Source organism: Cryptomeria japonica, chromosome 9, assembly GCF_030272615.1.
Source record: "Cryptomeria japonica chromosome 9, Sugi_1.0, whole genome shotgun sequence".
In the NCBI taxonomy this organism is placed as follows: Eukaryota; Viridiplantae; Streptophyta; class Pinopsida; order Cupressales; family Cupressaceae; genus Cryptomeria; species Cryptomeria japonica.
Window position 1 is genome coordinate 706,741,258 of NC_081413.1, and position 16,257 is coordinate 706,757,514.

Below are 16,257 nucleotides of genomic sequence, written 5' to 3' on the forward strand. Positions count from 1 at the left end.
GCTGTTTTCTGACTTGGATTTTGTGCATTGTAAATCTGTAATACTTTTAATCAACATAAATATATTTTTCTTGTTTTATCAAAAAGAAAACAAACAGAATAATCTTGAGAAACAGTCATAGATAGAAAAGGTAAGGATGTCAATGGTTTTATTCTTGTTGCAACGAATCTTCAAAAATTGTTAATACACTATAAATAAAAGGGGAAAAAAAAACTGATAATACCTTAAAATGTCTGCAAAACACTATAGAAGACAAAAATAATAAATATGCATAGTTAACTATCCTTCTAATAGAAGGTTGTCACATATACAATAGACAAACATCCATGATTCCTTTGCTCAAGAGAAACCTGTAATATGCAGTGAGTGTGCCATCTTCAACCTATTAATGGACGATTATATATGTCTTTGGGTGTTAATAATGCCATCAACAATCTATCAATACACGTCTTTGATCCTACTTAGACAACCTGAAAACATTTATTGTCTACTCAGATTTTGATTATTTGCCTCGGAATCATGCATGAGTTGTTTGTCCCATCGTCTAAACGACGAGTATATTTAAGTTCATTATTATTCAGAAAATAGTTATTACTAAAATTAGGTTTCTATTGGTCAAGTATCTGTTTGGGAAAATTTTCATTACATGCCTACTTGTATCAGCTCTTGCTTATAATACCTTCAAGGCAAAAATCATGATGCGCAAACATATAGGATGGGATCATAGAAATTTAGGTCGTTCGGTGTATGGAATATAATGGGATCATAGACGTCTAAGAATTTCGGTTAATGGAATATGATGCGAGATAAAAATATCCTACTAGTTGGGGAGAGCACATAGCTGAAACATATTACCAAATATATTGTTCGTATTAAATTTTAAATCAATCCCCTCTAGGATGAGAAATTTTATTTACAAAATCCTCTAAAGGTGATTTCCGGATTATATAGGACACTTACAGATAGCATGGTGGACATAAAATTAACCATTTCTTAGGACCCGCACTCGCTATCTACTTGACTTTCACATAGTACTAATTTTGTAGAACTGAACGGAACTTGTATTGTCTAGTCATTTGGTTCTATCCTGCTTTTCAGTACTACTCTGCCTCCGGGACTGTTAAGTAACCTGTAGTGTCTAGTCGAATATAGTTTGTTTGTAAAAACAGTTGCAGAATTCTTGGGCATCCTTTTTAAAACTGTTTGTAGTCAGATAGAAGAGATCTCAGTAGAACAAAAATTTATTTTACTGTCAAAGCACACTCTTGCAACTACATACAATCACACTCATTCGGAACTCTAGTTATGGATGTAAAACAGTGGTTATAAGAATTCTAGATAAAAGAAACAAACCCTATAACAAAATAACCACATTATATTACTTGGCAATTGCTTTTCAGATAGAGACATCCTACGAACTTGCTACAAGATCCAACTCATTATTATTTGACCTCAAAATGCAATAATACGTACTCTGAAATAGCTTTCCTGCTAACACCTATTGAAAGTTCAAGATCACTTTTTCCTGGTAGCATGTTAGTCCTTAGAGAACTGCAACCACATCCTACTATTTGGATTCAGATTGCAATATTTGCATCTTGATTTTTCGCTGAACAATTAATCACGTTTTAGCGAGTGCAATTTGTCTCATACTTTATTCCTTTTTCATACCTTCTGAGTGAAGCAACTAAGTTGTCTGGGCCAATTTTAAAAGGCTAAGACCACCATTATGAATCCTTCACTGTAAAAGTGCAAAATTTATGAGAATTTACTCTCGCACAAAAATAAGTACCATGAGGAAATGGGTAAAAAGAGGTTCCAGTTAAATGCAAAAGGAAATCTAGGGATCCACAAAATTAGTGTCGCTTTGACTGTGACCAAAAAAATATACATATACGATATAAGTGAAACAGATCCCCAAAAGACTAAAGCAAGAAGTATTTGGCAATTGCTGTCTTACATATAAATACAAGTTCCAACAGTTAAAAAATTACAATATTGTTAGGAAATAGCATAACCAAGCTCCACAACATCAACATTCATAAATATGGTAAATTTAGAATGAATATTTGAGAACTACCAAATATTGTTCAAATTAGTTAAGCTAGAAATCTATAATTTATTGTGAGGGCAGGAACTAAAATCATTTTATTCAGATTGCTATTGAAGTAGTCAGCAATGTCCATAAATCCCCCAACTGTTTGAACTTCCAGTTACCATACATTCAACTAATAGAAATAATGCATTCTTCATGCATGAGAGCTAGTCGTACACTGTAACTAGGCAGTCCCCATTTACAAAGTAATTTAGAATACAAAGCAAAAAACAAGAACAAGTCATGGCTTACTGGTAGCTCCCATTTTGTATATTGAAGGCTTCGGTGGTTGACGAAGCAACTGCTGAAGAGTAAGAGGGTCACTTACTGGAGGGTTGCACATAAAGTTTTGGCAAAGATAAGCCATTGCCTTGTCCTCGGGATTCTTCTGTGCAATTGAATAAACCATTGGATTATGGGCTTGCCAGAATTCACTGTCCTCCTTATTTCTTGGATCAATTTGAATGATCTGCAAAAATTAAATGAAAAGGTGTATATTAAATACCAAAGGAAAAACTCCACCCCAAAGCATATAAAAGATTCAAATACTTTGCTTGTGAACACAAGGACGAAGCTATTATAGTCCTGCAGCTTTACCTACCTAAGCTATAAAACGAAAATAATACATTGAGAAAAAGAATAATTGCAAATGAGATTCATACTGTTTTGTCTGGGTCGTAGAGTGCATGGCATGCCACCACAAGAGATTCAAAGTTTGGAGTTGATTTGGGGCCAACAATCACTACTTGCTGCCGGCAGGGAGCAGCTAACAAATCTGCTGCGCAGCACATCAAGGGAACTGCCATGGCTTGTTCTTTTATTCGTGTTTCAAATACAGCCTGCCAAATTCATTTATAAATAAACAACCTCTTTCAAATAAAATCAAAATCCTTTCTAAGCAGCAACCTCTTAATAAGAAAACAAGATTTTATCCCCCTACAAATTTAATATAGTTACTAAATCCCTATGACAAAAATGGAAATGGTTGAAAAGAGTTTATAAAGGAATAGTACGTACACAAAAACTTTGTTCATATAAAAAAGAGAGAAAAATAACTTGTTCATACACACAACCAAGGAATACAACAAAAGATATTAGTTCATTGTTAGCCAGGATGCATAAGAAACAACACCACAATAACCAATGGCTCATGAACATCTATTCATTTGACATATTTAATTGTGTTCTAAGTCTACACTCAAGCGATGGCCTACCAGACAATATTCTGAATTGTTTCTTTATCAGTTCTGCAATCAGGACCTATATATAATTTATGGTATTCAAATCAGTTTTTTTAATTTTATTTTTAGCTGATAGTTGATATTGGAATGATAAGTTCTCAATTGATAAATACTGAACAGATATAACGGCCAGTTAGGATGTGTGTTCTTAAGGCGTCAATTTGAGAGTCCCAGTGGTGATACACTTCTGCAGCTTGAACATTTCACTGGATATCGAGGACATCATCTACACACTTTTCTAGATAATTAACCCGACAAAATTCATAACCTAATCGCCTTTGAACTAAATATTAAATCAGTGTGATGACGTGAATGGGAACTTGAATTGACCAAATGAGCGCTCAGCCTACCAAACTTTTGTGATTTATAAAACACGTTTAGTGATCGATGAAATAATTGTACTCCAATAATAACGGTGGTCTCAGGCTGCATAAGAAGTATCAAATGCAGATAAAAAATTGACGGAATGAGCAAGATGAACTAAATCTTACTTTTAACCAGGAGCAAACTGGTCGCTGAATTCTAGTAATTCTTCAAGTTTCTTGAACAGTGGCAACACAGGGATGTAGGGATGGATTTCTAGGGACAGCTAAAAAATTTCCAAAATTTGATGGCAGGGAGATGGTGGGAAGACAGCTATAAATATTAATATACAATAAATAATATAAATTTAAATGATTTTATATGTTTAAATATTTACACAATTTGTAATGTTGCATACAATAAATTGCATTAATAATGTTGATCCCTTTCAACACCTAAAAACTCCAAAAGTGTTCATTTATTAAATATTGGGGCATTCCAGACTAAACGTAGTTTCCACACCGATTAATAAAAATTAGATTAGAGAAAAGAAATGGAAAGATGCAAAGAAAAAATATCATTTTTGTAATTAATTAATTCGAAAAAAATTAAGGTTCAATTATTGCTGGCATAAAATAAAACTCTTTTGAATGAAGCATCATCTAAATTCATGAGAAGAAAAAAGAAAATAGTGGGAAAAACCAGCTCATCAGAATGAAATGGTGCTCTACAGATTCATTCATTACCGCTCTAGTGACCAACCAATTACATAATGAATACCAAGTTGCTATGGCTGCTGCTGCTCTGCAATAACTGGCAGCAGTATAATTTCACCAAGGTTACTAAATTCAAAAGTTTCTTGCAGCTTTGGCTTCATGCTCAACCCTCAAGTTGTGGCTCCTAAAGCACTGCCCACACTTGTGCCCCTCACCATTATTAGCCCCTAGCATTTTATTAGTTCAAATAGGTACCTACTCCACTGTGTCACATTGGCCACCCATCAAACTGATGCACAATTCAGCTGCTAAACTGAGTCGTACCACCATTGTTATCAGCACTACCATTGTCAATGTGGAGGGCACTATATATTTCAATCTCCTGAATTGAGATGGCCCCCAGAAGATTCTTGGTGAGCCCCTCCTGTGCCTCCACTTTTAATGCCATGTCCATCAATACAAAGGTCACAATGACATCAAGGACACCTTGGCATCCCCTCAAGGCCCCCCTCCGGGAAACATTCCCTAGAGACTTTCCCCCTAGTGGGGTCGTCCGTGGGATTTCCTGATTTTTCTACTCCCCATCCCAAAACATCACCTTCACTGGAAATGGCATAAATCCCCTAGAGGACACTACTGAAATATGCTTGAAATTTTGGCAAACAAGCTACAATCTTATCAAATACAAGTCCTTAGCTAAAGAAATGGTTTGGCACCAGTCAAAGAGAATTACACGGTGAGCAGGTTTGATGTTTGTTGAGAGAGTAAGGATGGAAAATCTATCTCAATAATGAAAATTCTTTCCCATTTGTTAAGCTGGAATATCTTTGAATGTTGAGAGTATCTTTGACTTCTCTCTCTTGATCTATATCCAAATGATGGATAGCCACCTACTATAGCTGCTGATGACAGAAATGATGTTCGATCAACAGTCCCCCTGCTTCTAAAGGAATAGAACCACGCCCCACCCTGGATTCCATACGAGAAACGCCCAATGATGGGAGTGAGTGACCAAGAGAGTGATTGATTGTTAATCCACATGAAGACCCAGCCGATGAAATGTATCCCTTTTCCCTGACTACCCGTTTGCCCGACGATGACCTACTTCTCCATTCTGCTATTGAATGCTTATGGCCCACCCTAGCATAGATTGAGTGTTCCTTGCTTCCCCCTCTCTATCCATTCCTGATTCCCCACCCAAACTTGGGATTGACTCTATACCTGTTGAAGATGTAGCTTCAGTCAGAATCCTAGATGCCGACTCTGCAGATCAAATGTGTAAGTGGCCTATCGGCCTTACACATTTGATCAACCAATCAACCTTATTTAATTCGTATTAATCATACTCTTATCAGATTTTTCTATTATTACTATGCTTTATCATATTCCATCTATATCGGGTTATTGATGATTAATTATTGCAACCGATTATGTTTGAATCAGTTCAATTAATTATGGTTTGTCAATAACAATTAGGTTTTGTTTATTATCTAGTTTTACATAAACCAATTGTGTTTGAATCGGTGTATATATATTTCCGATTATATTTGAATCGGTTGGTAACCTTTAAGTTGTGAATGGTCATCGGGTTCTATGGTGAAGAATCACAACCTTATAAGAAACCCTTGAATATCATATATTGGCATATATGTTTCCTTTGGAAGGTTACACACAAGACATTGTTAATATACTACAAGCAGATAAAAGTTATTCTGAGAATAACATACAGCTACACAGTAAGAAGTCGACATCCACCATCCGTGTATATATATATATATATATAGATCGTGGTGATTGAAATACAGTCCGTAATTATTATCAACTGATAAGAAGTCTGATGCATTAATCTCTGATATATATTGCAGATTGATGAACATATAGAACAGTCTGTAATTATAAAGAGAAATCAAGGAAGTCTGAATTTACTAGCAGAGTGATATAGATATAAACACTCAGCAAACTGATATCTATACTGCAAATCGAACTTATATCTGAATTCATAATTGGAATTGATATTCAATTGTGATCAAAGCATTCTAGAATTAAAATATTTACCTGCTATTCAAATCTGATCAAAACATAACACAATAGAGTATTTCCTTTCAGCAATCCTCTTCCTTCTATAAGTTTGTTTTGGCCCTTTTAATTTGTATTTTCTTTTCCCTCCAAAAATTCCTCCCAAAAGTGTTTAAAAATACTTTTTAATAAAATGTTACATAAGGGCTTATAGTGCCCCATTTAGATAGCAATTTTATTAAAATAATAATATTATTTAAGTTGTCATTTTACATTATTTAGAATAAAGTGACTTGGATGAAGTTAACATATCATTTTTAAATTATTTCTCTAAGTTTATCCCTTAGCCTATGGGAAACAAAGAAATAGGCTACAGATCTCCCAATATTTTAATTTTGAAAAGTGGATGACACTAAGAATATAGAGAATTTGTTGAAAATGTTATAATTGATATCAAAGGTGCTCAGTTGAGATGGTTGGGGGTTGTCATTAATGTCAAAATATAGGCAAGAGTGTTGTCATTTATGCCGAAGGTGTATTAGTGAGATTGTTGGAAATTTTCATCATCAATGTCAAAGAAAGAATAAGGAGATTGTTGGAAAGTTTGGTGAGAATGCATGAACAAGATTGTTTCATTGAATTGTCATCATTGTCATTAATGTCAAATGAGAGATGAAAGTTATGAAGAATTCATGAGTGGCATGGCTTGATCATATTCAAAATTATTTACAGTTGGTCATTAAGATAAACAAATGCAGCAATGATTATGCAAAGGAAGGATCCCATCTATTTAAGCATTGGTTTACCAAACAAGACAGCATAAGAGAAAGCAGCGATCATTAAGTTAATTGAATCTTGATTAATAAGCATCGATTGGAATTTGTTATTAATAACAATACAAACAGCAACTGTAAAGAATAGTGATCCATGTATATTAATAAGTGCAGAAATTAATATACTCTAAAAGGAAAAGATTGATATAACATAATGGGTAGTAGCTCTATTGTAGGGGGGAGGTAGCTCGATTGGGCAGGGGCAGTCCAGCCTTATGATTCTGTGGACCCTACTATTCTATGGATGTAGAATTAATAAACTTGCTAGCCCTCGAGAATAGTAGTAATTAATTCAGAATTAATAAACCTGCTAGAATCAACAAGAATCTTTCTCACTAATCTTCCATCCATCTATCTAAACCTCTCCCACCCTAACTAATCTACATTACTAATATTAGTGTTAATATATGTAATATGTGGGTATTGTTAAGTTTTGATTTTTGAATAGCAGGTAAATATTTTAATTTTAGAATACTTTGATCACAATTGAATATCAATTCCAATTATGAATTCAGCTATAAGTTCGATTTGCAGAATAGATATCAGTTTGCTGAGTGCTTGTATCTATATCACTCTCTGCTAGTAAATTCAGACTTCCTTGATTTCTCTTTATAATTATAGACTGTTCTATATGTTCATCAATCTGCAAAATATATCAGAGATTAATGCATCGGACTTCTTATCAGTTGATAATAATTATGGAGTGTGTATTCCAATCACCACAATATATATATATATATATATACGGATGCTGGATGTCGACTTCTTACTGTGTAGCTGTATGTTATTCTCAGAATAACTTTTATCTGCTTGTAGCATATTAACAATGTCTTGTGTGTAACCTTCCAAAGGAAACATATATGCTAATATATGATATTAGAGGGTTTCTTATAAGGTTGTGATTCTTCACCATAGAACACAATGACCATTCACAACTTAAATCAGTTACCCACCGATTGGAATATAATCGGAATTATATATACACCAATTCAAACACAATTGGTTTTTGTAAAACCAGATAATAAACAAAACCTAATTGTTATTGACAAACCATAATTAATTGAACCGATTCAAACATAATCGGTTGCAATAATTAATCATTAATAACCCGATATAGATGGAATATGATAAGGCATAGTAATAATAGAAAAATCTGATAGGGTATGATTAATATGAATTAAATAAGGTTGATTGGTTGATCAAATGTGTAAGGCCGATAGGCCACTTACACATTTGATCTGCAGAGTCGGTATCTAGGATTCCGACTGAAGCTACGTCTTCAACATATTGTTTATAAAAATCAAACTCTTTTCCAGAGCTTCAACACTTTTGTTCATCTTCTCACTCGAGGACAATAACCCTTGGTGTACGGGAATTTTGAATTTGGAGGACGAAAACCTTATTAGTTTCCAGTTTTGGGATTGGAGAACAAAAACCTTCTTGTCCTTTCGAGGTAGTTTCATTTAGGAATCACATTTGGGTTGAAGAATTTCAATTATTTAGTTTGAGTTTCTAGTTGTAATTTAGAACTTATCCAGTGAGTTGTTTCAGTCACTGTGTTTGCATCTTGTTGGTGTGTGTCAATGCAAGTTTCTTTCATTGCTTTCTATACTGAGTCACACAGCCATATATAGTTCAACTATATCTATGTAAGTGTAATTTTACAATAACCACGATGATTCAAATTCTTCATATTTATGTTGTGTGTCATCACTGCATATCACCCAGTATCATTAATGTTATACCACTTTTTACCCAAAAACAAAAATAAATGTAAGTGAAAAATTCATGAGATGGGCAAAAATATTTAAGAATGAAAATAAATTATAAATTAGAGTTAAATATGTGAGCTTGCTGCTAGACAGCCTTTGTAAAGTCTTTATTAATTTTGCATCTGCCACATACAGTTTGGTGGCTGTCATACCCATGTTCCATACATAATTCATGAGTTGGAGGTTGCTATTTATTCTGGTAGTTTGATCAATTAATCAACAGATATTTCTGCCTTACATTGCATGTTTATTACACCCTGCTGCAATAATTATAAATTTGATATGCAAGTGTATAAATAATATATATAGGCATACTGTTGTGACGTTTTCACACATCACCCCATTGCAAATGGGAACCCCCACTTTTTGCTTATTCGTTTAGGCGTTTTGGCTTAGTTGTTTAGCTTGGCAATAGTTTAGTAATTTTTAGCCTTTTTCTCATGAGAAGGGTTTTGTCTTGTCAGTCTAGGTTGGATATGGATATGTTGAGTGTTCTTTGGAATGTCTGAGGTGTGTAGCATCTCAACCTTAAGGAGTGATCATGTCAAGAACTCAACTTTAGAGCCAGGATCTCATGACAAATGTTCAGAATCCACGATCCGGTGTCTAGACCAAGGATTGAAGTTGTAAATGCAAGAAGTTGTCATCAAGCAGAAAAGTTGCAAAATCTTGTCAGGATGTCAAAATTCTAAATATTGTCAAAGGATTGCTAAATGTTGTCAAAAGTGCTGAATGATGTCATAATTGTGAAAATTGCAAAAGGATGTTGCAAAATTGTCAAGGTCGTCATGAGTATTGATGAATGATGAAATATTTAAAGATGTGATATCTTGACAAGGAATTCCTAATTGAACTCCTTCATCAAAGCCCTAAGAGATAAGTTGTAATCAGAACATTATGCTTAATACATAATTAGATCCGAGGATCTTTCTTGCTGGGTTTTTCCTCCCAGGAGGTTTTCCTAGGTTACTTGTGTGTTGTGAGTTTATTTGTTCATTTCTCTACTTCTAACACTAACAACATTCAACATTAATCTGGAAATTTAGATAGATTTCTATTTTCTGAGCATTGTGTTAATCTGAAAGTCTAAAAACTAATGTGGTATCAGAGCTATAGGCTAGATCAACTTTTAGATTTCAGAATTTAGAACTCCTTTATTTCCATATTGTTGTCTCATTCTTAGGTCAGGTCAATGGGGCTGAAAGTTGAAGATAGGCTTGATGGAAATCTCAATTTTGCTGCATGGAAGGTTCGCATCATGGTTGCCCTAGAGGAAGAAGATCTAATTCAATTCATAGAAGAGAAAGAGCTAACTGAACCTATAGATGCAGCTGAGCTAAAGCAATTCAAAAGAAATGTTGTCAAGGCCAGAAAGCTCCTTATTGATTCAGTTAAAAACCACCTAGTCACCTCCATTGCCTCATTCACTACTGCAAGAGAAATATTCAGTCATCTACAAGGTACTTATGAAATTAACAATCTCAGTAGGGCAATTACTTTAAGGCAGCAATTACTTAATATCAAGATGTCAAAAGAAGATTCTGCTATGTCTTATTTTAAGAGGATTTCAGAAATAAAGAATCAGCTAGGTACAATTGGACATAACATGGAAGACAAGGATCTTGTTATGATTGCCCTAAATGGTCTACCACACTCATGGGAGTCCTTTATTCAAACCATAAGTAGAAGAACTGAGTTACCTACCCTTGATCGCTTTAAGAATGATTGCATTCAAGAAGAGTCGCGTCTTATTACAAGAGGGCAACTCAAAAGTCCTCAAGTAGATGATCAACACATGCTTGCAGCCCAATGCAAGAAAGGTGGTAATTGGAAGAAGTATTATCCCAAGAGAAATAGAGATTTCAGACCACCTAGTTCTCAGCATTCTTGGAAGAAGCCAAGAGATATCTCTCGTGTTCGATGTTTCAGATGTGACAAATTTGGTCACTATGCTAAAGAATGTCAGAATGATCCCACGCAAAGAGAAGCCAACCTAAATGAAGTCTCAAAACAAAATGATGACTTCTTATTCATCTCTGCCTTGTCAAGTAACATACCCACAAACAGTAACACATGGCTGATTGACAATGGTGCTTCCAGACACATCACAGGCTACCATGATCTCCTTTCAGACTTAGTAGAAAAGCATACCAGTCTACATGTTGTAATTGGTGACGATGCTCGATATTCGATAAGAGGTTCTGACACTACTTCCTTAAATTTAGACTCCGGTATTTCACTTCACCTTAGTGATATCTTATTTGTTCCTGGAATTAAAAGAAACTTAATTTCCATTTCTGCTCTGGAAGATAAAGGTTCTGAGGGTAAAGTACTTGCTTGGCCTAAGAAATCTAGTTTTAAATCTGCTCATGTAATTGGAAATAGATATGATAGTTTATATAAGCTCTCTGCTAACCCTGTTCAAGCCCTCATTAATGAGGCTCTCGAATCCTGTGAGCTATGGCATAGAAGACTTGGACACTTACACTATCAAGCACTTCCCTCCCTTGGAAAGTTGGTCAAAGGTATGCCTAAACTCAATCAAATTCATGATGATACATGCAAAGGTTGTGCTATAGGTAAAAATGTTAAAAGCCCTTTTCATAAAAGTGAAAGTAGAGCTAAAGATAAACTAGAACTTGTTCACTCTGATTTATGTGGTCCTATGTCTATAGCATCTCCTAGTGGATTTCTTTATTATGTAATCTTCATAGATGATTTCTCTAGGAAAACCTAGATCTACTTCTTGAAATCTAAAGAATCTGATAAAGTCTTAAGTAGATTTAAAGAGTTTAAGGCATTGGCTGAAAACACCTCTGGTAAAAGAATTAAATGTTTAAGATCTGACAATGGAGGTGAGTATACCTCTGGTAACTTTCATGATTTTTGTGTTGAGACAGGAATTAAGAGGGAGTTTTGTGTTTCATACAATCCTCAGCAAAATGGAGTTTCTGAAAGGAAAAATGAAACAATTGTTGAGGCTGCAAAGGCTATGATTCATGATCAAGATTTGCAGACCTTTCTATGGGTTGAGGCTTCTAGAACAACGGTATATATTCAGAATAGATGCCTGACTCCTGAAGAAGCCTTCACAGAATCCAAACCTGACATCAGTCACTTAAGAATTTTTGGAAGTCCCGTATATGTTCATGTGCCCAAGGAAAAGCGAACCAAGTTGGAGCCCTCCAGGAAGAAAGGCATGCTAGTTGGATACAGTGAATCCTCCAAGGCCTTCAGGATCTATATTCTAGGTCAAAGGTATGTTGAGGTAAGTAGGGATGTTACTTTTGAAGAAGATATTGCCTTTAAAAAATCAAAAGGTTCTCTTGTTATTGATGAAACTAATGACAATCAAAATATGAATGTTGATACTAACCTTAAGATTCAGAGGGAGCCTGTTGAACCTCCACCTCAAGAAGAGCATAATGATCCACCTGAGCCTATGAATCCCACTGATATACCTAGTGACATTGTTGTTAGCAAAAAGAGGCCACTTTGGGTAAGAAACACCATTCAAGAAGTTGAAAGATTTGCAGCTCCCAGTGGCACTTTCCGAGAAACCAAGAGACCTCAGGTATTCTCCAACTAGGTTGCATTGATGTGCAATCTCATTGAGTCTGAGCTATGCAATGTTGAAGAATCCTTGAACCATCATGTCTAGAAGCTAGATATGGATGAAGAGTATCAGTCAATCATCAAGAATGATGTTTGGGACATTGTGCCTAGACCCTAAGGTAAATCTGTTGTTTCCTCTAAATGGTTATTTAAAATTAAATATAATGCTCACGGTAGTATTGAAAAATATAAGGCTAGATTTGTAGCTCATGGTTTTTCTCAAAAGGAAGGCATAGACTATGAAGAAACGTTTGCTCCAGTTGCTAGATATACCTCTATTAGAACTATAATAGCTATTGTTGTAGCTAGAGGTTGGAATCTACATCAAATGGATGTTAAGACTACCTTCCTTAATGGTGTCATTGAGGAAGAAGTCTATATTGAACAACCTGAGGGTTATCAGATCCAAGATAGAGAAACTCATGTGTGCATAATGAAGAAAGCTCTATATGGCCTCAAACAAGCCCCTCGTGCTTGGTATGAAAGAATTGATAAGTACTTGTTAAGTTTAGGGTTTTGTAAAAATGATGCTGACTATAACATCTACTTTAAGATATCTAATGATGAAATGCTAATTCTAGTTCTATATGTGGATGATTTATTTCTTACTAGTAAAGATGAACTTATCATTAGATGCAAGAAAGAATTAGCTTCAAAATTTGAAATGAAGGACTTAGGTCTAATGCATTATTTTCTAGGTCTAGAAGTATAGCAAACATCTAACGAAGTTTTTCTAAGTCAAGGAAAGTATACTATTGATATTTTGAAAAGATTTAGAATGATGGATTGTAAACCTATGTCTACTTCTATGAAATCTAACTTAAATAAGTTGAGTGTTTCTGCAGCTAACTCTAATTTTGCAGATCCATCGAAGTACAAGCAGATGATTGGATCATTGATGTATCTAGTTAACACTAAACCAGACATATGCTATGCAGTGAATGCTCTCAGCCAGTTCATGAGCATGCCCAAACATGTTCATCTTGTTGCAGCCAAGCACATCCTAAGATACTTGCGAGGCACAGTTGGTTATGGGCTGAAGTATCCACTTAACACTTCAATAACCTTGGAAGGTTATTCAGATGCAAATTGGGCTGGAAGTGTCAAAGACAGGAAAAGCACTTCTGGCATTTGTTTCAGCTTAGGATCCGCAGTGATCTCTTGGGCTTGTAGATAACAATCCTCTGTTGCACTAAGTACTGCGGAAGCTGAGTATATTGCAGCAAGTGTTGCTTCTAGAGAAGCAGTGTGGCTTCATAAGCTTCTTGTTGGGTTGTTTGGACAACCTTGGGTACCTACAGTTATACATTGTGATAATCAGAAATGTATCAAGATGTTTATCAATCCAGTGTTTCATGACAGGTCAAGACATGTGAAACTCATTATCACTTCATTCGAGATATGGTGCAAAGAGGTGCTATTCAGCTGAAGTATGTCAGCACTGATGATCAAGTTGCAAATATCCTCACCAAGCCTCTATCCAAGGTGAAGTTTGTGTACTTCAGAGACAGGCTTGGGATTTCAGAAAATGAGACCTTGGTTGAGAGTGAGTCTCATCCCTAGTGATGCATTGTGTTGCATCAACCACCCTCTGCGGGCAATGTAAGGTGGTAGTCTTCTCAGGGAGAAGAATAATTGTTACCATCCTCTGCGAGCAATGAAAGATGGTAGAAAAGATCCTCAACACCCTCTGCGAGCAATGTAAGGTGGCTTCTGTCTTTGCTTGTGTGCAAGATGAAAAGATCTTTTGTTATGTAATTCCAATCTGTGCTTGTGTGCAAGATGGAAGGCCTCTGATTATGTAATTCCATTCTATGCTTGTGTGCAAGATGGTAGTCTACTATGTTCTGATTATGTAATCCATTCTTTGCTTGTGTGCAAGATGGAAGATAGCGATTTTCTGATTATATTCTCTTCTCCCTAATTAAGAGGGAGTGTTGGTTTTTAATTAGGGTGAAGAGCGGATTCCAATTGCCTAAGGCAACATTGGAATCCGCCCTTTAGGGCTGGGCCCTTTTCCTCACATGCCACTTTCTAGGGCTGGGCCCTTTCCCACACGCCACTCCCAAATAGGGCCAGCCTCTTAAAAGAACACGCTACTCCAATATCCTTGGCGCCAAAATACCTTGTTCAAAAGCTGACCTAATTAAGGATAAGGTGGATATAAATAAAGATGCAAAGTGAAACATTATACACACAACACATACATCAATTGTGAAATTCGATCTGCAATCAGCTAATGCGAAATACATCAGAAAGGTGCGAACTCATTTTCAGTCAAGTGCGAACTTTGTAGCTCCTCCTTCATTGTCATCTCTGCTGTTGAAAGTGCGATCTCCATTCAAGTAGAGGTGCTGGCCCTGCATATAATCTCAGAACTATAGCAGACCTGTGAATGCTGAAAGGACAGATCTGATTGTTGATTCACCCACTAAGGAGAAGTGCAGACCTAAACAGCAGACTACAGACCTATTGGAGACAACCTAAGAAGCAGCTTGTGTGCTGACCTATTTGCTGATTGAACTCCTTCATCAAAGCCCTAAGAGATAAGTTGTAATCAGAACATTATGCTTAATACATAATCAGATCCGAGGATCTTTCCTGCTGGATTTTTCGTCCTGGGAGGTTTTCCCAGGGTACTTGTGTGTTGTGAGTTTATTTGTTCATTTCTCTACTTCAACACTAACAGCATTCAACATTAATCTGGAAATTTAGATAGATTTCTATTTTCTGAGCATTGTGTTAATCTGAAAATCTAAAAACTAACACATTTGAATCAGAAATCAGACCTAACTCACAGATCATGGCAGAGCAGATTATTGTTTGATGCCATTTTGATAATGCTTTGATAGGTGCGCCAATCTTCTATTATACCCCCCTTAAGAATGCCAAGAGTTGCAAATCTAGCCCAGCTGACCTAGGGAAGAAAAGTAAAAACCTTTAAAAATTTCGCTGATCCAAGGGCAAAATCAAAATCACATGGCCAGCCGACTTGGATAAGGAAATTTATGGAAACATCGTTGCCGACTTGACCTAAGTAAGCATTAAATTAAATCATTTTCCAAACAGCAAGTGTGTCTAGGTCAGCTAAAGGAGGTGAAGATGATTGAGGGGTAAAGAAGCATATAAAGAGGAGATCTAACATCCATTTGCAAATTCAATCCAATTCAAAGGTGAATAAGGAGGAGCCGACTTCAATAGCAGAATTCAAACGATTTTTCTTGCATTAGGAGCGAATTTTCATCAACCTAATGGTCCGAACTTGAGATCAGACCTTATGGGAACTTATTGAAGCCTCCTTGCGTCTGATCTGAAGGTGGTTTTATCATTTCTCAGGCCTGATTAAGTGTGAATTTCTGCCTGATATAGTGTAAACTTCAGCATACCTGATCAACCATCTTAATCAACCCGTAACCAAGCTCATTCCCGGTCACAATTAGGTGCGAAATTCTGCCTCAACTAGTGTGAATTGTTCCAGCTTCATCACCTTGCACAGCAGTATAAGTCAGACCTGATTCAATGCAAAAAAAATTCCAACTAGGGCATTCTGATTCAAGCATAATTAGATCATATTACAAGTCAAGCAACATCATTTCCAGCCCTAGAAATTTGTGTCCAGATTTGAAAGGGGAGTTTTCACACTTGATTGATGGAAGATTTGTGTTA

General features: G+C 35.8%; 1 protein-coding gene across 1 annotated transcript in view; it reads right to left on the reverse strand.

Moving 5' to 3' along the window:
* Window positions 1–2,038: 2,038 nt before the first annotated feature.
* The window catches only part of LOC131073911 (uncharacterized), a 186,918-nt gene continuing 172,699 nt past the window's right edge, over window positions 2,039–16,257 (reverse strand). The window contains exons 15-16 of the mRNA XM_058010418.2: window positions 2,758–2,934; window positions 2,039–2,564 (exon numbers count right to left, since the gene is read on the reverse strand). Coding sequence (XP_057866401.2) covers window positions 2,337–2,564; window positions 2,758–2,934 — 405 coding nt within the window. The 3' untranslated portion in view covers window positions 2,039–2,336. The remainder of the gene's footprint in view (window positions 2,565–2,757; window positions 2,935–16,257) is intronic.